Source organism: Hippopotamus amphibius, chromosome 1, assembly GCF_030028045.1.
Source record: "Hippopotamus amphibius kiboko isolate mHipAmp2 chromosome 1, mHipAmp2.hap2, whole genome shotgun sequence".
NCBI classification, from domain to species: Eukaryota; Metazoa; Chordata; class Mammalia; order Artiodactyla; family Hippopotamidae; genus Hippopotamus; species Hippopotamus amphibius.
The window spans coordinates 110,049,958-110,075,323 of NC_080186.1; the positions used below are offsets into that span (position 1 = coordinate 110,049,958).

The 25,366-nt window shown below is 46.1% G+C and overlaps 1 protein-coding gene and 2 non-coding genes across 3 annotated transcripts in view; 1 reads left to right on the top strand and 2 right to left on the bottom strand.

The window, feature by feature from the left end:
- The window catches only part of LOC130835123 (myomegalin-like), a 62,123-nt gene extending 45,459 nt beyond the window's left edge, over nucleotides 1-16,664 (bottom strand). Inside the window, exons 1-3 of the mRNA XM_057706439.1 lie at nucleotides 16,344-16,664; nucleotides 16,209-16,233; nucleotides 15,273-15,462 (exon numbers count right to left, since the gene is read on the bottom strand). Of these exons, the coding sequence (XP_057562422.1) occupies nucleotides 15,273-15,462; nucleotides 16,209-16,233; nucleotides 16,344-16,664 (536 nt within the window). The remainder of the gene's footprint in view (nucleotides 1-15,272; nucleotides 15,463-16,208; nucleotides 16,234-16,343) is intronic.
- On the bottom strand, nucleotides 15,606-15,677 carry TRNAQ-CUG (transfer RNA glutamine (anticodon CUG)). Its single transcript has one exon. It is a non-coding gene; the product is annotated as a tRNA-Gln (tRNA).
- A 750-nt stretch (nucleotides 16,665-17,414) lies between the features above and the next one.
- LOC130842092 (U1 spliceosomal RNA) lies at nucleotides 17,415-17,580 on the top strand. Its single transcript, XR_009050349.1, has one exon. It is a non-coding gene; the product is annotated as a U1 spliceosomal RNA (small nuclear RNA).
- Nucleotides 17,581-25,366: the final 7,786 nt, after the last annotated feature.

Below are 25,366 nucleotides of genomic sequence, written 5' to 3' on the forward strand. Positions count from 1 at the left end.
GTCTATTTTCACTTCAGAAGTTGTGTGTGTTTCAATTTCTTAATCCTTCAAGTACAGTGAGGTACAGTGAGTTGACCCAGGTGGAACAGGCAAACTTGGGAGCTCCTGTAATCAAGTGTTCTTCCCCGTGTGGTTAACAGTAGGGCGAGAGTCACCTACTTTGCGCCTGTTTGGCGTCAGCATGTTGGTAAATACTTGACTGCAAGTGAAGAAGCTAGAAAAAAATTCATGTTATAACAAAATATTGAGAAAATAGTTACTGAAGGGAGAATATCTAGAGTCTGTAATTCCTCAAAAGCTGTATCACTTTGACACTGCAAGTACAGATCAATACAAAGCATGCAAAAGAGTTGGAACCACTGTCTTAGTTCTCCGTGTGGGCTGGGGGTCATGACTAGAGCGTGCAGGGAGCATTCATTCTCCTCCTTCAACAGCCGGTTGTGTGGCCAGTGCACTTAGCATCTGCTGCTCTCTCCCTCTCCCACCCCATGGAAGCCACACTCCACTGCACACACAGAAGGATAGTCATTTCCGTCTTTAAGACCACTTCGCCTTTGCTTTCTGTGACCACTCCCTTTGCCTCCCATCAAAACCAGCCAGGATGGCTTGGTGTCTGATCCTCTTCATTTAATCTTCTGTCACCCCTCTCCCACCTGACACAGAGTGGAGCTGCAGGAGGTTGAAAAGAAGGAAGTGCTCCAGGAATCCCAAGATGAATGTGTTTTGGCTCCTTCAAGTGTCCAGGAAGGTGCTAACTGCTACCAGCCTTACAGTGATGGAAAATGTGCATTTGATGAAGGGAAAGTGGGGTCTGCTCTGGAAGGAGCCTGTGGTTGCTCCCATGCTAAAGAGGATAAAATTCCAACTGGTCTTCCAGGTAATCTGCATGCTCTTTGTTAGTCTACTTGAGAGAATGAATCTCCTTAGATAGACAGTATACGAACATATTGAAGTTCAAACCAGGCACTACAATGGCATTTAAAACAAGACATTCCACAGGTCAGTGAAGTTTTCTCAGTTGCTAGTCATGTACGACCCTGTGGCAAATCACTGGACCCAAGGTGGTCCTGCCAGACTCACATGTACCACTACAATTGTGGCACAGGAAGTACCTTTCAGGCCTCCTAATTTTGAATGAATCTTTTATATCACATGAAATGCTCTAATTTTCATTCCTGAGCAATGTCCCTGAGTTCCCTTACCTGTCCGAGGCTGTTGGCAGTCTTGTTTATATCTATGGAGTTGCCACTCCTTGGTTTCACTTCTGTCAACCCATATTCCAGCTCCTTTCATTTGTATTACCTTGTCCAGAGTTTTCTGAAACCAGAACGTAAGCCCCACTGTCATCTTTGGTATGTTTCTCTGAAGCAAGGCAGGGCCCTGGAACTTCCCAACCTGACAAATGGCCACTGTTTCTTTGCAGCTTTGAAGATTCTTTTGACTTGATGGTGTATGGATTCCACTCCCACCTAATCTCAAAGTATAATTCTTCTAACCCATTAACAAACAGCATTTCAGATAGAAAAAGCCTGAATGTTACAGCAGTGCTCTAGGTAGCTCGGTAGTTCCGCAGGATCTGTAGGGAAAGGATTTGTTTAGCTGTTTGCACAGACTCAGGACATAGGATACTGTGCTGATGACCTGTCATATCAAGCAGATTTGTCCAATGGCTCAAGAAGGAAACCCAGCGCCTTCTTATGAGGCTCCATCTGGGGTCTCTTAGGATATTTCCCTCAAAGCCTGTTAGGACAGTGTGAAGGTTGGCATCGAATTGGGCTTTTGTGAAAGGGTTTTGCCCCATGTAATTGTCCTGTTAATTTATTTGCAGAAAACCAAAGTGATCAGGATGACCTGGAAGGACCAGAGGCTATTGCCCCCAGGTAGTTATGAATATTTGTGGGCTGTTCATACAATGATGACACCTGCAGACCTCTGATCCAGGGGAAAGCAGAAAGTGCTGAATATTTTGTATCATCAGTTTTGCCAACCATGAATTATCCTTTATCATAATGTCTTCTGCTTTCATTGTGATACTTACACTGTTTTCCATTTCTTTGTAACATCTCAAGTTCATAATCCAAGTCGGTTGACCCAGGTGAACTAAATGAGAGTGATTTTCTTGCATAGACTTGTTATCTCCAGGATGGTTTAGAGAGTGAGTGCATAGCTCTTTTCTGCCTGTTTGGTATTGGCACGTTGACAACATGTATGTCACAGTAAGAAAAGTGAATAGATAATAATATTACTATATAATGCTACAATATTTAGAGAGGCCTTGGTGGCATGAGATGTCTGGGATAGCAGAATGCCCCAAAAGCTGTATGCTCGTGGCCCCTGCATGTGACACTCACTGCAATGTAAACGAGAAGGTGAAAGGCACTGTTACGTGACCCTATATGTTGTGAGTCATGGCTGTACCATCTGGAGATAATTCAGTCTCTTTCTTCACCAGCTTGTTATTTGGCCAGAGCACTGAGCACCTGCTGTCCTTTCTAGCTCCTGCCCCTGTAGAAACACACTCTGTCCCACACCCAAAAGGGAGTTGCTCCATCTTTAGTGGATCAGGTCCTTGGCTTGCTTCACCACTCCCGTAAACATGCCATCAGAACCAGATAGGACTCTAGGATAGCTGATCCCTCTTGGGTTAATCGTCAGTCCTCCCTCCCCCACCAGGCTCAGCGGGGAGCTGCCGCAGATGGGAGAGAATGGTGTCCCACGGGACTCACTGGATGAATACCACTTGACTTACTCAGTGCTTCCTGGTCAGTCAGACTCCTTCTGGCCTTATAGGAGCACCGCCATCTTCTCATGTGAGGAAGTGGATGTCCCCTATGCTCCAGATGTAAGCAGTGAGTATTCTCTTGCCGATGTGATAAAACTCCAACTGGACTCCCAGGTACACTCTGAATTCCTTGTACCCCACGCCTCAGGTGGTGCTGAGATTTTTCCCCACTGTGTACAAGCTCCGTAGACAGAGTGATCTGAATCAGGCTTTGTGGTAGAGTTTTAAGCACAGACATCAGGTGGGTCAGGGAGCAGTGTCTCTTCTTCATCCTGGCCGAGCCTGTGGGTCAGGCCCTGAGTTAGATCACTGGACCCGAGGTAGGTGTGACAAACTCACTCAGTTGCAAATGTGCAAGTGCGCAGAGATGACTGTCTTCTTTCCTGATACCCATGAAATGTCTCTTCTTACCCCAAATGCTCCCATTTCCATACCCCCAAACATCCCTGGATGTCTGTGCCTTTCCAGCGATGTTGACAGCCTTAACTCCATCTTTGGATCTGTTGTTTCCCTGGTGTCACTGCTGTCATCCCCAGTGTCTGTCTCCTCTAAGTTGGTCCTCTTAGCAAAACCGTCATCTGGATATGAGGATACGAAGACCCCTACCCTCACCTTGCTTGTATGTTTCCGTGAACCAAGGCAGAGCCCTGGCATTCCCCCCACCCACCCACCCATGAATGGCCAAAGATTCAATGGAGCAACAAAGATTCATTTTCATGTGAGGTTTTGTAGATTCCAATCATTATTCAGCTAAACCAGCCAGCATATGATGAGAAAAGCCTGAATATGATTCTGTTAGAAGGCAGGTGGACTGTTCCCCAGCATCTGTCTAGTTTTTACTGAGACTTGGAAGGGGATGCTGTGGTGGGGATCTGCCAGGTCAGGGTCTGAGTTTCAATGAGGAGGATGAGTGATGCTCAGACACAGGTCTCACGAGTGAGATGTGTGTGATGTGTCCCAGCCCTGCCAGGCCCTCATTCAGAAAGGCCCCGGAGAGGCCAAGTCACCCACACAGATGGGCTGAGAGGAATGAGTGGAACATCTAAATAATCCACGGATCCATCCTGTGTCTGGGTTCTGATGATAACCTGAGAACAGTGTGGATATAAGAGTGTGGACAGCTGTGATGCAGCGGTGTGGGCACAGGTGGTCGCGTCTGCCCCACCCTCTCTCTGTATAAGGAGAAACCCTGTGGAAACAGTGCAAACACTATATTTTTAAATTACAACATGAGCTTTTCTTAGGGCCTCTTCCCATCATGCCAAACTAATAATATGAGGCAATAGTGTCGATGTTTGATGAAATGTTTGTCTTTTTCCCATGCAAATGCAAAGAATGTTCAAAGCATAAATTTAATAAAGCCCATTAGTCTGCAGAAGAGGGTAAGGAGTGATCACTGAAAACAATCCTAGGGACTTCCCAGGTGGCTCAGTGGTTAAGAATCTACCTGCCAATGCAGGGCACAGGGGTCTAATCCCTGGTCCAGGAAGATCCCGATGCTGTGGAGCAACTAAGCCCGTGCACCACAACTACTGAGCCCATGCGCAGCAACTACTGAAGCCCTCACACCCAGAGCCTGTGCTTCGCAACAAGAGAAGCCACTGCAACGAGAAGCCTGCACACCACAAGGAAGAGTAGCCCCCACTCGCCACAACTAGAGAAAGCCTGCGCACAGCAATGAACACCCAACAAAGCCGAAAAAGAAAAAAAAAAACCCTTCAAAACTACAACTACAACAACAAACAATCCTAGACCTTGATTGAAAATCACATTGGAGAATGGGGATACCTGGTTTTGATACATCTTTCACCCACCTAATTTGTTAAATTAAAAGGTTTGACCCATATGAACTGTGAATTACCATATGATCTGATGAAGTGTCCTAACATTGATGATTAATGATTAAAATACTCTGCCTGGAGGAAATATGAAGGGCACACCAGGCTAAGAGAAGTGCTTGTGAAAAAAGCCCTGGAGGCTCAAAGAGGCTCCTGGTGCAGGGCTGGGGTCAGGGAGGGGCCCGCCTGAGTCTGGGAGGATTTGTAGAAGGGAGATGTGGGAAATGATTTTGCAGAAGAAAGAGGAGCCAGATGACAGGAGGACTACAAAGGCGTGAGGAGTGCAGAGCTCGTGTAGTAGAGAAGGGAGGATGAATTTCCATAAGCCAAGGAGTGTGCGATGAAACAGGATTTGGGGGTAATAAGACAGGTGACCTTTGACGATGTGGAGAGGCCAGAATCAGAGAAAGCAAATAGAAGGAGATTGGATGAATCATTGTTGAGAGTCAGACATAGATGCTCTCTGGAAGACTCAGTGGTAACAGATCCATGAGAGACACTTTAAAGAAACAGTTAAACAAACCTTGTTGAGGATGCGGATGTATAGGAGAGAGGCCAGACGGGAGCCTCACAGCAATGTGGAGCAGGTCCTGTGGGGCACAACCCCACCTGAGCCTGACCTGGACTGGATGAGGGTACTTGATATCTTTGCTTAGCCCACGTTCTGAGAATATGTATTCATTTCACAGGAGAAATAGCAACACATTTGCTTAGGGGCACTGCCCAGACCCCACTGGAGGGGAGTGTAATATAAGGATTGTGCATTGTGTTACATTCTCCCTAAAGAAGCAAACACTCTGATTCTGTAGCCCTTCTGCACCTAAGCTTCCAATAAGGGATTCGGGCCTCTGCTACAACTGCTTCTATCTGCTGATACCATCCACGCCCACTCTGCCCCATGTGGCAATAGAATATATATATGTATGGGTGAGTGGAAAGGTAGACAAAAATCACAAGTAAGGAAGTTAAAAGGTTCCAGAACTGTGAAGCATTCTCTTAACTTGGTTCATATACTGTCGTTACCCAACTCACTTTTCTAGTGGTACCTGAAGCCTTTAAGCCATACTTCTTCCCCTGTTCTTTTATTCTTGTGGGTAGATATCAACAACTCTTTCTCCTCCATGCCTTGAGGCCTGCCTAGAGCTTTGTCTGTAAGCTACAGGATTGAGTTTAGTAATAATTTAGTAATAGATGGGACCACAACTGCCATCCAAAACCCTCTAGACTCAAGTGGGTAATTTTTCATTTCAAGGATATTGCAGCCTAGCAACTGCCATCCCAGCATCTGCCCAGCCAGAAACATGACCTCTCCTTCATGGACACGATTTCTGCCTTTATTGTTGGGTCACTGGATGGTCTCACTGATAGGAAGGCACATCCATTCTGGGAGGGATTAGCAAAGGAAAACTTGGATTGGTCCTACTGCACACTCTTTCCCTTTCAGGTGACACATGGGAGGACTGTCACCGAGGGCCTGTGAATTTCCAAGGGTCAGAGGTGCAAACTTCACAAGCACAGTTGCAGAAAAGCACCCAGGATACCAATTATCTGCAAGTACGGCTGGACCAGGATTTCGATTGTGGTGACAGCAAAGCCTCGCTCAGTCTTTCCTTCACCATCGGGGGCTTTAACACCGACACTGATTATGTAAACCAGGGACCACTCTTCCTAGGTAAGAAAAAAACAAGGATTAGAAGCTCTAGTCAGCAGAGGGTTGTGGGTGGAGGAGGCAATGGGGCCTCTTCCACACCTGCTGTAGGTCAAGTTGAAATCTGTGATGCTCTAACAGAGTGAGTGAGCAAGAACCTGGGATTTAGGACCAGCTCTGCCTCAGGTCCTGGGTTTGCAAATGCCTGGTATTTAACTGGTGTCTCCATCTCACATCTCTCATCTGAACTCTTGAAGAATTCTATCTTCATTCCATGGTTGTTGAGAATATTAAGCAACATAATGTCTAGAGTGCATGATTCAGTAAAAATGGCTTCAGAATTACTATGAATATATAATCCCTAACCATTAGGTCTTTCTGGTGCTTAGCACTTAGTAAATGCTTGCACGTGCATTGTTTCTCCTGCGGTAGCATAGTTTTTATGATCTCCATTTTCTCTGGACCCCATCTACCTTTGCTTTTTCAGAAAGGCATGTTGGCCAATATTTTTCTCTCCCTTCAACATCTATGCTCAAGCCAACTTTTCCCTGCTAGATGCTCTCAGTAACAGTGTATTAGTAACATTCTGTAGCAATGTAAACAGGGCCCCACAACTCAGTCTCCTGTTTGCTTTTCATATCCAGGTTATTTTCCTCTTGTTTTCCTCTCCTTTTAAAATAAAGGGCCACCCTCATCCTTGAAGTGCACTGATCAGTCTCTTTGACGACACTCCCTGTGATTCACCCTCTTCACTCAGCTCCGTGGCCGTGTCCTCAGTTTTCTTCTCCCCAGGATCCACCACTGCTCAGATTGTCTTAAAAGAGCTTTGAAACCCTCACATCCATTTCACCTGGGACGAATGTATCCTTACCCTCCACCTCTCTCCACATCTGCACCGGAGCCTGGGGCTGCCTGGGGCTTATCCCTCAGGTGATGGCCTCATCTGAGAAATGAAGAGAGCGCCACATCCTCGGTGGGGGTGAGATAAAAAGGAGCTCCCCTGCGGCACCAGGGAGAGTCTCATAGAAGGTGCTCAGGGAGTGCAGGGATGCACAGCCCTGCCACATGCCAGTAGGTCTTGTGGTATTTAGTTGTCTCCTCTTCCCTCTAGTCTCTCCTTTTCTCGTCCTTGGCTTCCCACATTTCCAGCCAAGACCTAACCCCGCTGGCTCAGTCACTGTCTCCTACTCAATTTCCCCAGAGGACTCAGCATAAATCCAGGCTTTGCATCAGACTTTGCAGCAAAGGATAATCTTCGTGGACTTTATGTTCATCCTCCTCCACCCTGGGATCCCTGCCCCCCCATATATAACAGTTCATGTTTCCCACCAGAGCTTCATTTTTTCATTCTTCTTATTTTCCTCCTTGCTTTTTCAAACTCAGCTCATCAGGAGGCCGTTAGAATGATCCAGTCGATATCTCATCACCCTCATGCATTCGTTCCTTTATACACACACACTTGTGAGTGTTGTTGCATTGTATCATATCTTCCATGCCTTATTTAGATTGACTATGTATAAATATTACACATAGTATGTGTGCATATATATGTGAAATATATATTGATGTATATTTTTAAATTTTCCAGTTTGAGACTTCCTGCATTCTCTTCTATCTCAAGGTTTTCCTTCAACTGTGACTTTGCCTGATCTCTACACTCTCTTTCCTCCAGAGAGTACAATCTGTATCTGGAATGATTTCCTTGCCTTTACCTTTTCTAGCTAGGGACTTTTTATCAATTCTATTTTTCTTGACTTTTTTTTATTATTTGGGAGCATGTTTGCCTACTGGCAGTCTTACCATTTATGGGTAGTGTAAGGAATATCAAGAAAAAAGAAAATACTCGTGTCGCCATTGGCTTCACCTGACCATGGCCTTTCAGGTGGCCTTTCTTGTTCCTGGACACTTTCCTTACTTGCTGTCCCTCTTGGGTGGGGGAATAAGTCATAGGAAGGTCATGAGTAACAATGGATCCTGTTGTCTGTGGTTTTATGTCAGAGCTGGGTTTGGATGCCTCCATCGGAATGAAGACCCCTCCCAAGCTGGAGGGTGAGGGCTCAGCTGCCAGCAAGCATGAGTGTCTGGTCTGCAGCAAGATTCATGCCTTAAGTGTCCTGAAACAGAAGATTATCAGAAGAAAACTGCTGTTCAGCACCTGGAGACTAGCATGCAGATTCCCTGGCCTTCAAGCTTAGGGTACAGAGGTAAGCACACCTGAGGCTCTTCCATGCACTCCTGCCTTTTACTCTTCACTTAAGGTTACAGCTCAGTCTCACACTAATTTTCCTCTTCCTCCTTTGTGCCCTCAACAGCTGATGCTACCTCGTCTGGTCTTTGCTCTGTTTCCCATGGGGGCTGCCTCCCTGCCAGGCCCTTCCATCTCCTTCTCCTGTTTGCACTCTGAACCCTGTTCAGTCTCTGTAACTGCTCTCCTGATATTCCCTCTGACCGTTCCTTTCAGCCATAGGGAGGCTCAGATCCATGGTCCTCCATCAGAAGAGCATCATTTAAGACACTGAAGACATGATGCTTCGCCTGATACCACATATTCTCTTGGTTTCTTCAGCTTCCTTTCCTTGCCCATCCCCCCCAAATCCACTGCCTCTTCCTTCCAGGATCGCGACTGAATGAATTACTTGCATGTGGGTTGGGTTTTGGAGGACCCAACCTCGGACAGCCCTTAACCCTCAACTTCTCCACCTGAATAAGAAATGCTGAAACTGAGGAAAAGAGCCCTGATTATAAAAACTAAATAAGAACCTGGGTCATAGGTGGGAGTCCTGGACTGGCCTGGAGTCAGGGCTCTCCTCGGCTCCAGGTGGGCAGTTCTGTGCTGATGTGCATGGGGCTTCCAGGGACTCACTGGAGCTGGCAGTAGTTGGAGGACAGTAGATGGAGGACAGTAGATGGCACACTAAAGGGACAGTGGCCAAAAGGAGATGCAGAGGCCAGGTTTTCAAAATGCATAGACGTGAGGTGCATAGGCATTCAGACTTCTCCCTTTTTGCAAATGACTGCTTCTACATGTTCAGTAAGAATCCAGAAAAATGAACTGAGTTGGAATCTGAGGCCAGGGAATGGAGGAGAGCATTGGAGTGAATTACCTTTGGGCCAGATGTATGAAGACCCAGTTAGATACACAAGAATATAAGATAATCATTGCTTCAGACAAATCTAATTGAGAAGGCAAGTTATTTATATGGGAGTGTCGGAGAAAGGCCAAAAAACCTTTAGGGCCAGTGGAAAAGGAGTCCATGGTGGACTAGATGGAGAGAAGAAAAAGAATGGTATGAAACAGTGTAGGTCTAGTGAGTAGTTCTCAATCATGCAATTAGAAAACAAGAAGTGGGTGAGTTTTGATCTAACTTGAATGCCTTAACCCAATCTCTTCAAATTCTGATTGTAAAGTTCTGTGGTGAGGTTTGGGTATCAGTATTTTTAAAAGCTCTGCTAATATGCGTCTAGGGATTAGAAGGACTATGGATGTGGTAGGACGTCAGTAACCAGTATGGCAGTGTCCATCGTGTGGCTACTTCATAGAAAAGCTGAAGATCAGCCTTTAAGGGAATTAGCATTCTTCTCTCAACAGAACTATTTGTATAGCTCAGAGCAAAGAGAAAAAAGATAGATACGTAGGTTCTATATATAATCTCTCTGTTTGGATCCAATGTTTTTTACAATTTTTATAGTACAAGATAGAATAAAAAATACACATTACATAGAAACCCACAGTATAAAATAGTACCTCCCCTTACCACAATAATGAACTGGAGTGTTTTCATTTCTACTGTAAAATGCAACTTGCAGTTCACTATTTACTAAATGGATTTCACAGCCTACTAATTGGCTCAGAACTGCAGATTCAACAAATGCGTTTTTTAATTAAATTCTTTCTTTATGCAAAAGCCCCATAATGAATCTTAGGCCTCATTCTCCTATGTGTATCCTTTTTCATGCCCGTCTATACACTAATGTAAAATACTAGGAGAGACTCTTTCTTTGGGCAAAGTTAGAGAAAACAGTGATGAGAATCTAGTATAACTAAAACTAATGCTTTTTCCCTTTCACTTCAGAGTTGTGTTTGTCTAGAGGTTGAGAACGTTTCTAGCAATGCTCTCGGGGGATCCAGCATGAAATCACCTTCATAGACTGTTGGTGTCCATGGGATGCAAAGGGGTTGGGCTGCCGTTACACTCCCTGCTCTCATTTTGCTAATTTCATTTTGAGTTCTCCCTGTTTCCATTCTTTCCTCAGCCCCTCTGGAGCAGGATTTCTCTGTAGAGCCTGATCCCTGTCCAGGAGGGTGACCAAACAGCCTCTATTAATTGCTGACACCTCCACATGGGAGCCTCTCCTCTCTGTTCCCCCAAGTGTATGGAAAGGGCCTGTGGCCTGGGTCCTAGACCAGGGTTGGCAACCACAGGCCACGTGGTTTTAGTTAGTCCTTAGTTCCTTGGCACCAGAGCTCCTCATCTGTAAAAGGTGGAACTGGACTTGGATACCTTCTGAGGTCCCTGTTGGCTCTCATATTGCAGGGCTCTCCCTGTAGCCGGTCCCTCCTCCTCAGAAGGCAGGGATGTAGAGGTAGAAGAGAGTGTATTTCTCCAGCAAGCATCTCTGCTCCCATAGCAGTCCGTTTCTGAATGTGTACGAGGGATGCTAAGTACATCCATCCCTGGTACATGTGAGAATGTCATCATTCGATTCAGATGAAGGGGTTCAAGAGTAAAGTGGCTGCTGCGGATTGGGTGGTAGGAAGCTGGCTAAGGCTCTGCAGCAGCTTGAGCTGCAATATGACCAAGCACTGGTGGGGTGAGGACAGGGGTCCCTAGATTCTGCTCCACAGGCTGGATGAAAATCTCAGGAGCTATTTCTGCTAACTTATGCATCTCACTTTCCCCTTCAGCCAGCCTGTGGCTCCCCCTTCAGCTCCTCCTGTCAACAGGAGCTCAGCCTGCCCGGGCCTCTGTCATCATGTAGCCATCCCTCCAGGCTCAGGTATCAGCAGGACCTAGGAAAACTCCCGTGTCATCTCTCTCTCTCCCTCTGTCTTTTGCAGATACCAGTTTCCCTAGGAACTAAGAAAAGATATTGCCAGTTTGGATGAATCCATATTATAAAATGTACCCTTTCCATTTGATGAAAAAAATCTACAACAGCAAGTCAAGTTCAAGCCTCAACAGAATATTGGAGGGATCCTTTCCTGAGAATCGACATCCCAACCAACAACCACTTTCCACACTCCAAAAGACAGATTTGATGGAAGAAATCCCAGCCATCAGCCTCCAAGTGTGATCAGTCAATAAGGAGACCAATGCTTTGATGGACACACAGTTTGGAGAGACCTTAACTCTTGTTCCTCTCAATACGCCTCCTCCACACACCAGCATCAGGAGCAACTGGAAGAAGGCAACATGTCAACCTGGTCATTCTTTGCCACTAGATGGACTGGACCAGGAGTAGATGGCATTAACTATGCAGTGTTCTTGCTGAAAATGTTTAGCCTGAGTTTCATTACAAGGTAGTGATCAGACAACTGCAGAATTTAGGCCACTGAGCAAGACAGCTGGCCAGTCTTTCTTCAAACAGTCAAGGTCTCCACAACTAAGACCACAAAAAGGAGAAGAGATGTTTTGGGTTCCAAAGGCCTAAAAAGATTGTGCTGCTATATTTCTTTAGTCCTTGGGAACCTCAAGCCTCTCCTCACCTTTTGGTAGCTGTCTTCAATGGTGGTGGCATTGACTTGTTTGCAGAGGACAGGTCAGTTGTCTGGCTCAAAGGCCTACAGTTTGCCATTGTCTGAGCATTTCCTCATGATTAAATTCAGGGGAAACCTTTTTGCCTAGAACACCACCTAGTGCATGCTGTGTGCTTCCTAGCGCAGCCCCTTTGGAGGCTGAGAGTGTCCACTTTGCCTGTCACCACTATTGTCATTTTAGCATTGGACACTGTTGTGCAGGGCTTCATGAGATCCATCCATTGGAAAGACATGTTTGCTGTCTATAATCAGTAATTTGATTAGTGGTGCTTTGAGAGTGTATGAATATCTTATTCTATGATGCTTTCTCTAAAATTTTACCAGCCCTTATCGATCCCTGATGTGTGTCAATTATCTTTGTGCTCCTCTATGTGCAGAGTCTTTGCCGGTTCCTCTACTTCTGTGTGGCTACCACACCTGGCTAAATACAAACCAACTGGAGTCCACGGTGTCCTCTGGCCCTTGGTTGGGGCAGGGTTATGACTGGTGTCCTTGACTCTCTCTGTTAGTCCCTAGCCCTCTGAAATGCACGTGGAGAGTTCCTGCTGCCATTATCCTAGGTGGACCTGTGCTCTCCTATCATTCTTTTTCAAATGCAGGTTTTCAATAGTACACAAAATAGAATTATATAAGAACATCCCCATCTTTGTTAGCCACGACCAACAAATATCAGCTTATGGCTGCCCTTGTTTTACTACAAGCCACCCACTTACCTTTCCCTATATTCTGTAAAGCAAATCTCAGATATCATATTTCGTCTGTCATTTTGCCAGTATGTTTCCGTAAATGAGGACTCTTTTTGAAAGTATTCTCATCATAGCATTATAATTGTTCATAAATTAATTCAGCATCTTTAATGTCATAAAAGAGTGCTCAAATTTCCCATTATTGTTTTTAAGTTATTCTTTCTTGGGACCCAAAGAAAATGCACAAACTGTAATTAGTAGGATATGTGTTGAAGTCTTTACACACATATTTACTCTGGGTTTCTTCCTCCCTCCCTCCCTTCCTTTCTTCCCCTGCCTCTTCCTTCCTCCCTCCCGTTGTCCCTCCCCCCCTTCTTTCCTTGCTTCCTTCCCTCTCACTCTTGCTCCAGCTCTCTTGGTCTCTTGCTGTCCTTTTCTTTTCCTTTCTTAAATCATTCATTTGTTGAAGAAGTGGAGTTGTTTGTTCTGTAGCATTCCCACAATGTAAATTGTATAACTGGGTGTACTTTAATAAATTCTTCCGTCCTCCATACTTTCTTTTTGGTGGTAGAATCTAAAGCAGTGCTGGAATATAATGAAATTGCAAACCACATATGTAATTTCAATTTTCCGAGTAACCACATTGAAAACTGAAAAGTATAAGCACACAATGATACAAATATTATCTTCTACACAGCTAATTAATGCTGCACATTAAGGGAAACATAATTCCACCAAAGCTTTAAAGTTGTGTTTAATAGAAAAATGTTGTGCATATCTTCAGCCTTTAAGTTTACATTCACATGAATTATAAATTAAATATAATTAAAATCCAGTTCCTTAGTCGTCCTAGCCACATTCTAGGTATTCAATAGCCATATGTGTCTAGTGGCCCCTATTTTGGACACAGTAGATACAGAGGCAGAGGAGATTGTGTTTGGTATCCTGGCAAGGGCACCTCAGAAGTGGTGTGTGCTCTCTGATCAGGAGGCACATCAACTCCTGTGTGTTTCCTCAAATAATGTTAGCAGCCCTTGGAGTTCAAGGCCTAGATCCGTGAACTAGTTATGTGGAGCAAAATGGTGATATTCCATGGCCATGTGTTATCTAGCTGGTACACTTGCATAAAAAAAAACTTCCCCTTAGTACTAAATACTGTTTAGTTACTTAGTGGTTCCCTCTGTAAAGAAAACTGCAGCTTAATGAGCAATTCCCCAAGCATCCTCCATGGTCACCAACTAGTTTCTTTTATTTCTTTTTTTTCCCCCTGTGCTAATATGAAATCAAAGTTTCAAACACATTGAAGTATTTCAATTCATTGCAATAGAGTCCTTACTGATACTCCAATGATCCTCTCTTTCAGCAGTGAATGTGCCTTTAAGCTGGCTCCTTTCTCCTTTTCATAAGATTTTAACAGTCTTTGAGACCTTTGTAGATATCACTATGACAAGGTGCTTCTGTCTCATCTGCCCCTGACCGGAACTCAGTCATATCTCTCAAAATCTCTGATTCCTTTCTGTGAAAAACATTATTCCCAAATCAAATTGTGTAACCTAAAGACACTCAATGGAAGTGGTTGAATTCTAGACCTTTGCAGTGGACAGAGCTAGCAAATACATACTCATATTTGTATGTGTTCATGCATTCACATATATTCACATTCATAATTCAAACTCAGAACTACAGGCTTTGATTGAATGTCTGTCTTTCAGCTGAGACTCTTTTCTCTAATACCACTAGTTTTGTTTTTAAGGGCACTGGGAGTAATAGAAATACAACACCTTATACCGCCTCCTTTGCTTTTCCCCACACTATATTGACAAAAGAATAAAGAAATACCCAACAATGCCAATCATAACACAACTGACGAAAGCAGGTTTTAAAATTTTGTCACTGTTCTGGGGTACACATAAATTATTGTTTTATACTCTCTTCGGCTAGTTCTTATCCATGTGGCTGTTCCACAGAAGGCCTTGCACAAAAGGTTTATGTGTTACATTGTGTTTTCCATATCCAGAGGCAACATTTGAAAAAGGAATTTAAGTTTATAATGATAAAAAAATAAATCTGGTTTCCACCCAAATCTAACCAAAGTATATTCGCTACAGGCTAGCCTTGATGATAAGCTCTGCAAGTGTCTCAAAGGCCTTGGGTGGAGAGGGGTCAGGGAGCCCTGGTCTCCCCAGACGCTGGAATCCTTGGCCTTTCTCCTCTTTCTGGCTGAGCTTGGGATGAAAGCACGGGACTTCCTGGGGTCAAGATTGAAATCTCAGCCTAACAGCGGCTTTTCGTGTCCAATGGAGACTTAGGAGCTAGAAATTCTGAATAAAATCGGAACACAGTGGAATAGGATCAATCAAACTTCAGAATAGAATAGGCACCTCAATACAGCACTACCCATTCGGGTCTGGAACCATAAGAGGCTGTCACCCTGTCTGACCAGCGACATCACAGCCCCCCACAGCGACCCCTGACTCACAGGGACAAGCGCGCAGTTACGCCTGCGGTGTGACGCCCCCTCGCGGGGCAGGACTCAGGCGGCGCAGCCTCTGCCTTTTACCCCGGAGACCCAGGGGGCCCCGACGGCGGGGTGGCACTGGCTCGGTCGCTGCGCCGCTTGGCGGCGGGGCCGGGCCTCCGATGGCCAGAGACGGGCTGACCGCCCGGGGCCAGCGGGGACACCCCGGGCTCGTCCCCCACCTGCGCGCCACCTGCCCATGTGGACCGCGCAGGTCGGAGAAGCCGGTTTTCTTGAGAAGGAGCCGGCAGAGGTCAGGGACGCGGCTGCCAGGTGCCTGCGGTGGCAGGAACAGGAGCCGGAGGAACGCGGGCTTCGGCAGGAGACTGAGTTCTGGCGGCGGGAGTAAAAGACGCCGGCGCGGCCTAAAGGGAAAGGTCCCACCGAGACTCGAACTCGGATCGCTGGATTCAGAGTCCAGAGTGCTCACCATGACACCATGGAACCGCCGCAGGCCCGCCCCTCCCGCCGCGGAGCCAGGCCGCGCGCAGCCCTGCGGGCCCCGCACCCGCCTCCCGCCGGGCGCTCTCGTCCCCCCGCCCCGAGCCCGCTTCCTCCGCGACGCCAGGAGGCGCCTGACTCGCCTGCCCTCAGGTTTGTACGTCGTGGAAAGACACGAAGTCCATTCGGGAGGAGCGACAGGGGAGGGCTTGGCGGCCTCCCCCAAATGCGCCTGCTCTGCCGGCATTTCTAGAGTTTTCCGCCCTGAGGTAAAATTCCCGCTAGAAAAAAAAACCCAAACGCCAAAAAACCCCCAAACTTCCTTTCCCCTTCTTTGCAGTTGTCCTCTCGCCGCTGCCCTGGCAGCTCTGAACATCCTCAGGACAGGGCTAGGCACGTCGTGGGGTGTCCCCTCCCTGGGACCCAGGTGCAAGGGTAGACGCGCGGGGCGCTGCCGGCTTCGTCGGGGGACGGCGCGTCCTCTCTCTGTTGGGAACCGGATGGGAGCCGAAGCGGCCGCGGCCCCACCCGTCGCACCGCGAGCACCCAGGCCGCTGGCGCCCTGAGGGGTGAGGTCGGGTGTGAGCAGCTGACAGTGTTTCTTCTGGGCTCTTTCCTCCCTCCCCTTCGTGCTCCTCCTCCGCTTTCCGGGTTCACCCCCTCTCCGCCCACCCGCGTCCCCGAGACTGAGGCGGCCGCTGGGTCCTGGGAGCGGAGCTCAGCGCGGCCCACGGGCTCCCCGTCGACGTTTCCAGCCTCCGGACGTTTATATGGCTCAGCGGCCAGTTTTAAAGTTTTGAACGTCGGCCACTTTTGAAAGCCTGTCACGGCCTCGCATTCGGCGGAGGGGGAAGCGCAGGGAAGAGGGGCACAGGGCGGGCTGCAGCCCCAGAGGCTGTGGCGGTCCCCTGTCACCTGAGCGGAGGCTCCCGAGGCGGCGAGGCGCAGGCGGCCTGGCCCATTCCCTGGTATCAAGGCCCTAATGTGCCCCATGTGAGAACAGCGTGTCCTGAGTGGCCAGTCTGAGTGTGTTTTCAGAACCGGAGGGAGGGGTTGAGGGGCACGTTCTCACCCCGTGGCAACAGCAGAAGAGTGTGTAATGCGGCTCTGTGAGTACAGTATGCGAGCGTGCTGTTACCTGGAAGACTGGTGGCTCAAGCCACCAGGGAACATGCGAGTCGTACTTCAACTCATTTTCCTGCTTCCCATTCTCAAAATTGACCAAAGCCTCCTGAGCTGCTTTTATCTTTCAGGCAGCGACCTCATCCGGTAGCTCTCAGTTCCTGTCCTCCCTGTCCTTTGCTCTGTGGCCGCGGGTGGGGCAGCTGCTGAATCTGAGTCGTCCTGGATCTTCACCGACCTCGGCCCTCCGATGGTTTCTCCCCGCCGTCACCACATTCCAGTGTTCTCTCTGCACCATATGGAGCTCTGCGGCCACCTTGACCTACATGTTTCCACAGCCAGATTCCAGGGGAACTGCCAGGCTGCAGAGGCTGATGGCATAGGCCTGGTCAGACTCCAGGTTGGTGCACCTCAAGGGCTAGTATTAACTATGCAGTTATAGGATGCCAGCAACACTTTGATTTGAGGGTGTTGCATCATTACATTTTTTTAAAAATTTATGACATTACTTGTTAGAACAGTTTTAGGTTTACAGACAAATTGAGCAGATAGAGAGTTCTCACATATGCTCTGTTCTCTCTCACACAATTTCTTCTATTATTGGTATCTTGCATTGTTGTGGTACAGGCGCCGGGGAGATCCCATGATCAGGAAGATGGTTTTCCAAAAAAAAAAAAAGGCTTATCCATTGCACTCCGGATGTACTGAGCCCTTTGATTTCTCCAAATTTAGGAAACTCGACTGCACAATTTGTGGTAATGGGGGACAGTGTTTGCATACTCTCCTGACAGGTAATGGTTAATAACAGACCACTGTAAATATATTCAGTAGTTTGGGCAAATTCTTGGGGAGCATTTCCTAGATACATTTTCCTGGAAGATAAACCTTCCTACTCCCCTTCTAAGTTTGTTTTGGGGAAAAATGCTGTATTCCTTTCCAGGGCCAGACTGAATTGACAACCATCATAGTTGATGAGGATTAAGGCCCTAATCAGCCAATGAAGAACACTTTATTTCAGACCAGTCCCATTCCCCATTTTCTGCTGGAAAGAAAGTGGACCAGCTTATTCCTTTACTGCAGAACCACCACCAGAGGTCTTAAACTCAGGGAGACCTGTGTGGCCAGGTGACTGCCTCTTGCAGCCCCGGGAGGACAGATATTTCTAATACCTCACCTAGCTTTCCCGTCTTTCTTTTCTTTTGTATAACTGGCATGGCAATACACCCAAGAAACAGTAGTATCTAGCGCTGTGTCCCCTGCTTAGCAAATAAGGCACAGGGTCATTTTATACCACCAAGAGGAGGAAGATCCTGTGAGTGGAGGACTTTGTGGGGTCTCTTTTGGAGCAACCGATGAGGTTTCTGAGAGAAGGTCTGGGAATCTCTGCCCCTCTTTCAGTGCCTGGGTTGTAGCCCACCAATTTGAAATGTTTGGTGTCTCTCCCTGGTTCCTCAGGGAACATAAGTCAGCCTGGAAGCAGTGTTTCCTAAGAGATACTCCACGAAAGCCCCAAAGCTGGAACTTTCCATTGGGCCACTTTGTAGTCACGTTCACCCTTCCTTTGAAGGACCTTTTGGAGAATAGGAATAATCAAGGGTGACATGCTTTTCAAGAGGCATCTCCACTCACAAAGGACTGGTTTTCACCACAGACCTCAAGGGAACATTCCCTCAGCCTTTGGGCAAGGGGCTATGGGGTTTGCAATCCCCAACATAGAGTCAGGCCAGCATTGTCCTTAAAACGGGTATGGTTCTTTTAAAATACACTTTTTTTTTTTTTGGTCGTAGAGTTGATATACATTATTATATAATTTACACATGTACAATATAGTGATTCACAACTTAAAGGTTATATTCCATTTATATGTATTATAACCTATTGAGTATCTTCCCGGTGTTGAATAATATACCCTTATAGCTTATTTTATTCATAATAGTTTGTACCTCTTCATCCCGATCCCTAGGTTGCCCCTCCCCCTCCCCCTCCCCGCTCCCCTCTGGTAACCGCTAGTTTGTTCTCTATATCTGTGAGTCTGTTTCTGTTTAGTTTTATTCACTAGTTTGTGGTATTTTTGAGGATTCCACATATAAGTGATGTCTGACTTATTACACTTGGCACAGTACTCTTCAAGTCCATCCATACTGTTGCAAATGGCAAAACTTCATTGATTTTTTTAAGACTGAGAAGTATTCCATTTACTACATATACCTCATATTCTGTATCCATTCATCTGTTGATGGACACATAGATTGCCTCCCTATCTTGACAATTCTAAATAACCCTGCTATGAAAACTGGGGTGCATGTATCTTTTCAAATTAGTGTTTTGGGGTTTTTTTGGATGCATACCCAGCACTGGAATTGTTGGGTTATGTGATAATTCTGTGCCCACTAACCATGTGTCAAGGTTCCCTTTTCTCCCCATCCTGGCCAGTGTTTGTTATTTGTGTTCTTTTCGATGACAGCCATTCTGATAGGTGTGAGGTGACATCACACTGTGATTTTGATTTGCATTTCCCTGATGATAGTTGATGTTGAGCTTTTTTCCTGTTGGCCATCTGTATGTCCTCTTTGGGAAAACGTCTGCTCAGGTTTTCTGCCCATTTGTTAATTGGGTTGTTTGGGGTTTGTTGATGTTGAGTCCTACAAACTGTTTATATATTTGGATATTAGCTCCTTATCAGTCAAGTTTAAGGGTTTTCCTTCGTTCACAGTCTTACCCTGGTTGTGACTGTGCTTTTTATTTTGTAAAAGTTTCTTTTCAGGATCTTGATAGATATTTTCCAACTGTGATTTTATAAAGGGGGTGTCGCACGAATACACACTAACAGAAACTGGATTTACTCTCCCACTTGAAACAGCAAAAGAAAGCAACAACAATAAACTGGACAAAATAGATGAGACAGAGATTTTCAAAAGACTGGCCATCAGGCAGTAAAGGTCAGTGAGTGATCCTGAGAGATGAGAAACAAGCAGATGAGCCTACATTTGCTCCAGTTTACCACCTGGAGAGAGTTTCCAAGCAAGGCAAGGGAGAGGAAACTGAAAACAAGCCAGTGGACTTCATTGAGTTGAGGACACTGAGCTGAGTCATTGCACCTCATCCTCATCTTCCCTTTCAGCAGGTGGAACCTATTGGTGTCTGCTGTTGTTATTCTACCTACAGAGAGATACCTAGGCTGAGCTGGGAACAGTCATCTTCACACTTTCTTCAGTAAGGAATGTGTACCCTCATTCGTATCCCACAGTAGAATTAGCACAGTGCTTTACCCACAGGGGCTTTGTAAATGCATTCGTGGAACTCAGCTAATTTAGGATCCAAGTCATCTAGATGAGCAGAGATATTATATTTTGTACAACATGATGGGATAGAGGAGTGACTCAAGGAGTGTTAGATTATTCTGTTTCTAAGAGCACTAAAGAGATATCAGGCACGTGAAAGCCAGGATTTTACTGCTAGACCCCACTACATTCTCACTGCAAACTTGGAAGTTGCTTTACTCCTTTACTTTGCTTACTGGATCTGAAATGTAAGGGTAAAGCACCAAGTTCTAAAATTCTAGGAATATGACCAATATTTAAATTGTCTTTGAAATGGGGAGAGAATTTGAAGTCTAGAAGGTATTGCCTTTTGTAAGAGAAGACAGATAGTCCCTGATTGTTATGACATGATGAAACTATAAGACTTATTCAATTTGTCTGTTCATTTCTCCTACTGACCAGGACATAGACAGTAGAGACAGACATCAGCAGTTTCCTCTGGAAACGCTGGCAGTGTTGGCTACTTTGAGCCAACATAGATTGCAGATGTTAGTTGTATCATGAGAGGATGAAATCTGGCTGAGAGCCACAGCTGTTGGACCTGGATTGGTCACCAGCTGTTGATAAAGAAAGAAGGGCGGCCACGAGAAACACTGAGGTCATCCCTAGGCAGCACGGGTCACTTCCTCCAGTGAATCCACCCCCATTACACTTCTCATGACTTTTTGGTCGCTGGACTGAGAGCTCCAGGAAAGTTGGAATACCCTTTTAATCATCTCTGTGTTCATGTCTCCTGGCACCGAATCAAGCTGCGAGTAGGGTCTCAGTGACATTTGTTCACTGATTGAATAAAAGTGGTTGCAAATCTTCCACCTTTTCAACTACATTCCTTCCCAAATGTGCTCTCAGAGATACTCTGCTTTCTCCCAAGATGTAGCAAATCCCCTTCCTTAAGGACGTGCCCGCCCTACATTATCCACGCCCTTTGATCCAGACCTCTGGTGACGCTGAGGAAGACCCACCTCTCCACAGTGATTCCTCTCAGGGGTTCACTGTCATTAGGAAGAGATGTCCTTGGCCTCCCCTCCCATCCTCTGGTCTGCCACAACACCTAATTGAGAAGAGCCCCACACTTTGTTGAAAGTATCCACTTGGATTCTTCTTCCCACTGCTTTGATGTCCTCAGGTAAATCTTACTGATAGCTGAACTCCAAGTCGTTCACAAAGCATGAGGAAAAATAAACCCTCACAAATACTTAAGAAATACTGGGTGTAAAGTCTTTCCAAGTGTAAATGTGGAAGAATATTACTAGTACCTCTGCTTCAAATGGAAGGGTCCCCTTACCCTGCCCCCTCCTGACCTCAGGGCAAAACTGGTGAAGGAAAGAATGGACATCTCCATCCCTTCTCCAAACATTCTTTCTCCCTCTAAGCTCACGCTTACTTGGGGCATCTGCTGTGGGGGCAGCTGCGGGTGCAAACAGCAGGGTCCAGCACAGAGCCTCAGGGTCTCCTCCTCCTCCTTTTGGAATTGGTGCTCCCAGCAGTGCAAACGAACCCTGATCCATGCTGTGGATCTCCTCGGCAGGTGCACAGGTTCACTGTGGAGTAAGTTACTCTCTCAGTCCTCCCTGCTCAGCTCAGGCTGCTCCTTGAGGACGTGGATAATGCTGTGTGCACTCTTCACTTTCCCTTGATTCTTGTGAACTCAGCTTGTCCTTCTTTTCATCTCTGCTGGCAGCCAACTGCTCTACCATTTCTTTACCCTTCTTTGTGTTATTCTCGTTCTTCCAAGCTGCTGATTTTCTTTCTTCCATCTCCTCTATCATTTATGTCTTTTCAGGGTTTGGGCTTGGCTTAGGCTCCTGCATGAGACACACAGAGAAGATACCAAGGTCTGCTCTTGGCTGCAGTTCCCAGGTCCCATTTAATATGCATCTCAGTCTCTTATGCATTCAGAGAAAGGTGAACTGAAAGGGACTTTGGAGGACTTGAATAACAACTTTTTTTTACTGATAAAGAAACTGATTCCCAAAGAGAACAGGAGATTTTCAAAACCCTGGGAACAACTTAGTGACGGTAGAACCATCACACAGGTTTGGACACAGGCTACGCTGTCCGAAGCGTACAACACACTGTCCAGGAACCTACAGCTGAAATTCAGAGGACATTGTGTCAAACATCAGTATTTCTACTGGTAAAATAAAGTCTGATTATTTATACTCAGTCAATTTTCAATCCCTGCTGACAAAATGGGAGCAAGGAACATGTGTATGAAATACACCACGGTCATCCTTAAAAAACATATATGTGATTCTCTGTAAAACACCTGGCTCTGGTGCTAGAGGTCATCTTCCTGAGAGCAGGTGCTCTGTGTGCCTTGTTCACCCCTCCTCCCCAGTGCCTGCTCCAGAGCCTGCCAGATAGAACATTCGGTAAATATTTGTCAAGCAGGTAAATATAGGTAACAAGGAGAAACTAACTTTTACTGATGTGTTCTAGTGCTACCGTATTTCCAGTCCAATCCTATCCTAGGACTGTGCTGTAGCAACGAGAGCACAGCCCTAGGAATAGCTGTCCAAGATGCAAATACCAGCTCCACCGCGTACCAAGTTTGCTGTACATGGTGATTTCATTACCGTCTTTGAGCATATGGTTCTCATGTATAATGGAGAAGAATGTATAATGTAAAACAGAGAAAGTAGTATTAACCTTGGATGAGTAACTATGATATCATGCGGCTGACAGGCCCCAATCCCTGGGCCCTAGCTGCACAGCTAAAGAATACCTACATCAGGGTCATTGTGCTGCTTCTTAAAGGCCCAAGAAACTGCATTTCAGACAGAAATTCCCAGGAGATTTTCATGAAAGGAAGAAGCCACACCTTCAAACAAGCACTTTAGAATGGAGACCCCAAAAGCCTAGTGGCAACAAGAATGACCCAGTGGGATCAAACCAAGTCCGTTGTCCAAGGTGCTCTGCCAAGGGGAAATGTCTTCTTTTCCAGGAAGGGCACCTACCTGAAGTGGAACACAAAGAGGACCCTACTTCTTCATTCGGGGCTTTTAGTGCCTCCATTGTCTTTTAGATTTTCTCCCCTGCTCTAATCGCTGGGGATCTCAGCCCTCATATGGGTCCTGTTTTATGAAGACCTCTGTTATTTTATTCTCCTCTTGGAGAAGGACATGGCAGAGATCAGTTCTGGGCCTCCACATTCCAGGCTTTCTCCTAAGCCTCTTTCTTTCAGGTGAGCTGCAAGAAATCATGGGGGTTAGAATTCAGGTCAATAAAGAGGATCCCAGAGGAACACGAGACCACGAGGGCAGCCCCTCATGGGAGATGGTCACACCACGACGTGGTCAATATCAGCCCTATTCAGGTGGGGAGGACATACTGGCCAATTGTGTGGGCAGAGGACCCAGCTACATCTTTCCAAACCTCTAATCAACAAGATTCTGAGATAACAAAAATGGATTGCTTTAAACTACTGTTTTTGTAACCTGTTAATAGGCAGAAATAGGGAACTAATTCAGATGCTTATCTCTACTTACCTGATGTTCTGACTTTTCAGAAAAAATGTATGCTAAACTTGTATGCAAAAAAAAAAAAAAAAATCAAAGAATCACAGTAAAAATCTTGTGCTCACCTTCATGTGGCTGTTTCCAAGCCCTTGTAACATGAAGGACACTATGAAGGGCATTTCTGGTGGTAGAGGAATGTGTCATTAATGTTACCAAACAACCTCGAAAAGAATAAAGAGGGTACAACACTTAACTCCACATAATATTATCCAAGAATTTATCATATATCTCTGTGTCCTGTGGCAGATTTGTTTTTAGATCCTTGTTTTCCTGGGCTCTTCAGACAAGGCTTATGTGAAGTATCAGTTACCAGCATAGGCGAACCAATTCCAGGAGAGCAATACATCAGCCACTGTTATTAAGTTCCCCAAACAAAGTCCTTTGAATGCAGTCTTGTGGGAAGACATTCAGGAGCCTTTCTGAAACCTTGAAAATGTTTAAGTATGTGGGCCGAGCGATGGGATTCAGAAGGTCCCGCTTGAGCAGTGGAGGAGCTGAGGGTGCGGGGCGTGGAGACTGTGGGGGCGTAGGCAGAGGGTTGGCCGTCTCTAGGGGCACAGCCCCTTTCTCACTTGCACACCTCATATCACCCTGTTTGGCCCTGGAGGATGGCTGGTTAGCCAAAGACGGGTAAGATTCCTCAGGGGAGGAACAACCTAAGACAGGCACAGCCGCAGAGGAGCCAACAGGGGTAGGGCACAGACCCTTCCTCATATCACCCTGTTTGGCCCTGGAGGATGACTGGTTAGCCAAAGACACATAAGATTCCTCAGGGGAGGAACAACCTAAGACAGGCACAGTCGCAGAGGGGCCAACAGGGGTGGGGCACAGACCCCTAATATCTGAGAGAGGTCTCCTGCCCCCAGGGCTGTTTTGCTCTCCACGCCCAGCTCAAATCCACACCTGCTCAACTCAGACCTAGGAGGCAAACAAAGATCATTGCCCCAGTCATGTGAGGCCTTTGATTGTTTATGGGATTAACCTGGGAGTGTTAGCCAAGAACTCAATAAAAGCCACGTGGGATGAATCAGCAAGGCTCTTGATCCTAGAGGTCTTGAGTCCCCCGGTCCCATCTTTCTCTTCAGTCTGTGTCTGCGTTTTCTTCAAGCTTGCGGCACCCGTCACTCACCTCGAGTCGCCGAGCTGGTCTCGGCACAGTCTCTCCTTTTGTTTTGACTACAAATGAAGAAAAGATCTAATAGTTAATGTCCTATTCAAATGAAACGTACACTTAGAAATCTGTTTTCTAATTTTTATTTTGCTCAGGCTCAATCATGGAGATTCACTCCTCAGGATGAGTGAGTTCCCAACTGGCAGCAGCCTGGGCTGTCTGTGAAGGGAAGTCAAGTTAACACAACCTCATATCTCTTCTGTGAATCAATCCCTCACCCTCAAAATCGCGAACAATACATGAACCTAACAGGCAAGAGCATCCACCAAGCAACAGTGATATGTTTGCACTTTACTTGGCTCAGCTTATCTGAGAGAACAGAGCAGTCATAAAGAAGAAGAGAACACAGAAAAGTCAAAATATCAGCTTTTCCAGGATGTCAGTTAAACCAATGAGTGTAAACTCACTTGAAGACATCTCTCAATAAGGGGTTAATTGTTGGCAAACTAAATGGCATGTACAGAGCTATCCAGTGTTGAACACAGAGTGGCAAAAAGACTTTTCTCATAAATGATTGAGAATATGAATTTGTAAAGCTTCTTTGCAAGGCAGTAGGGCAGG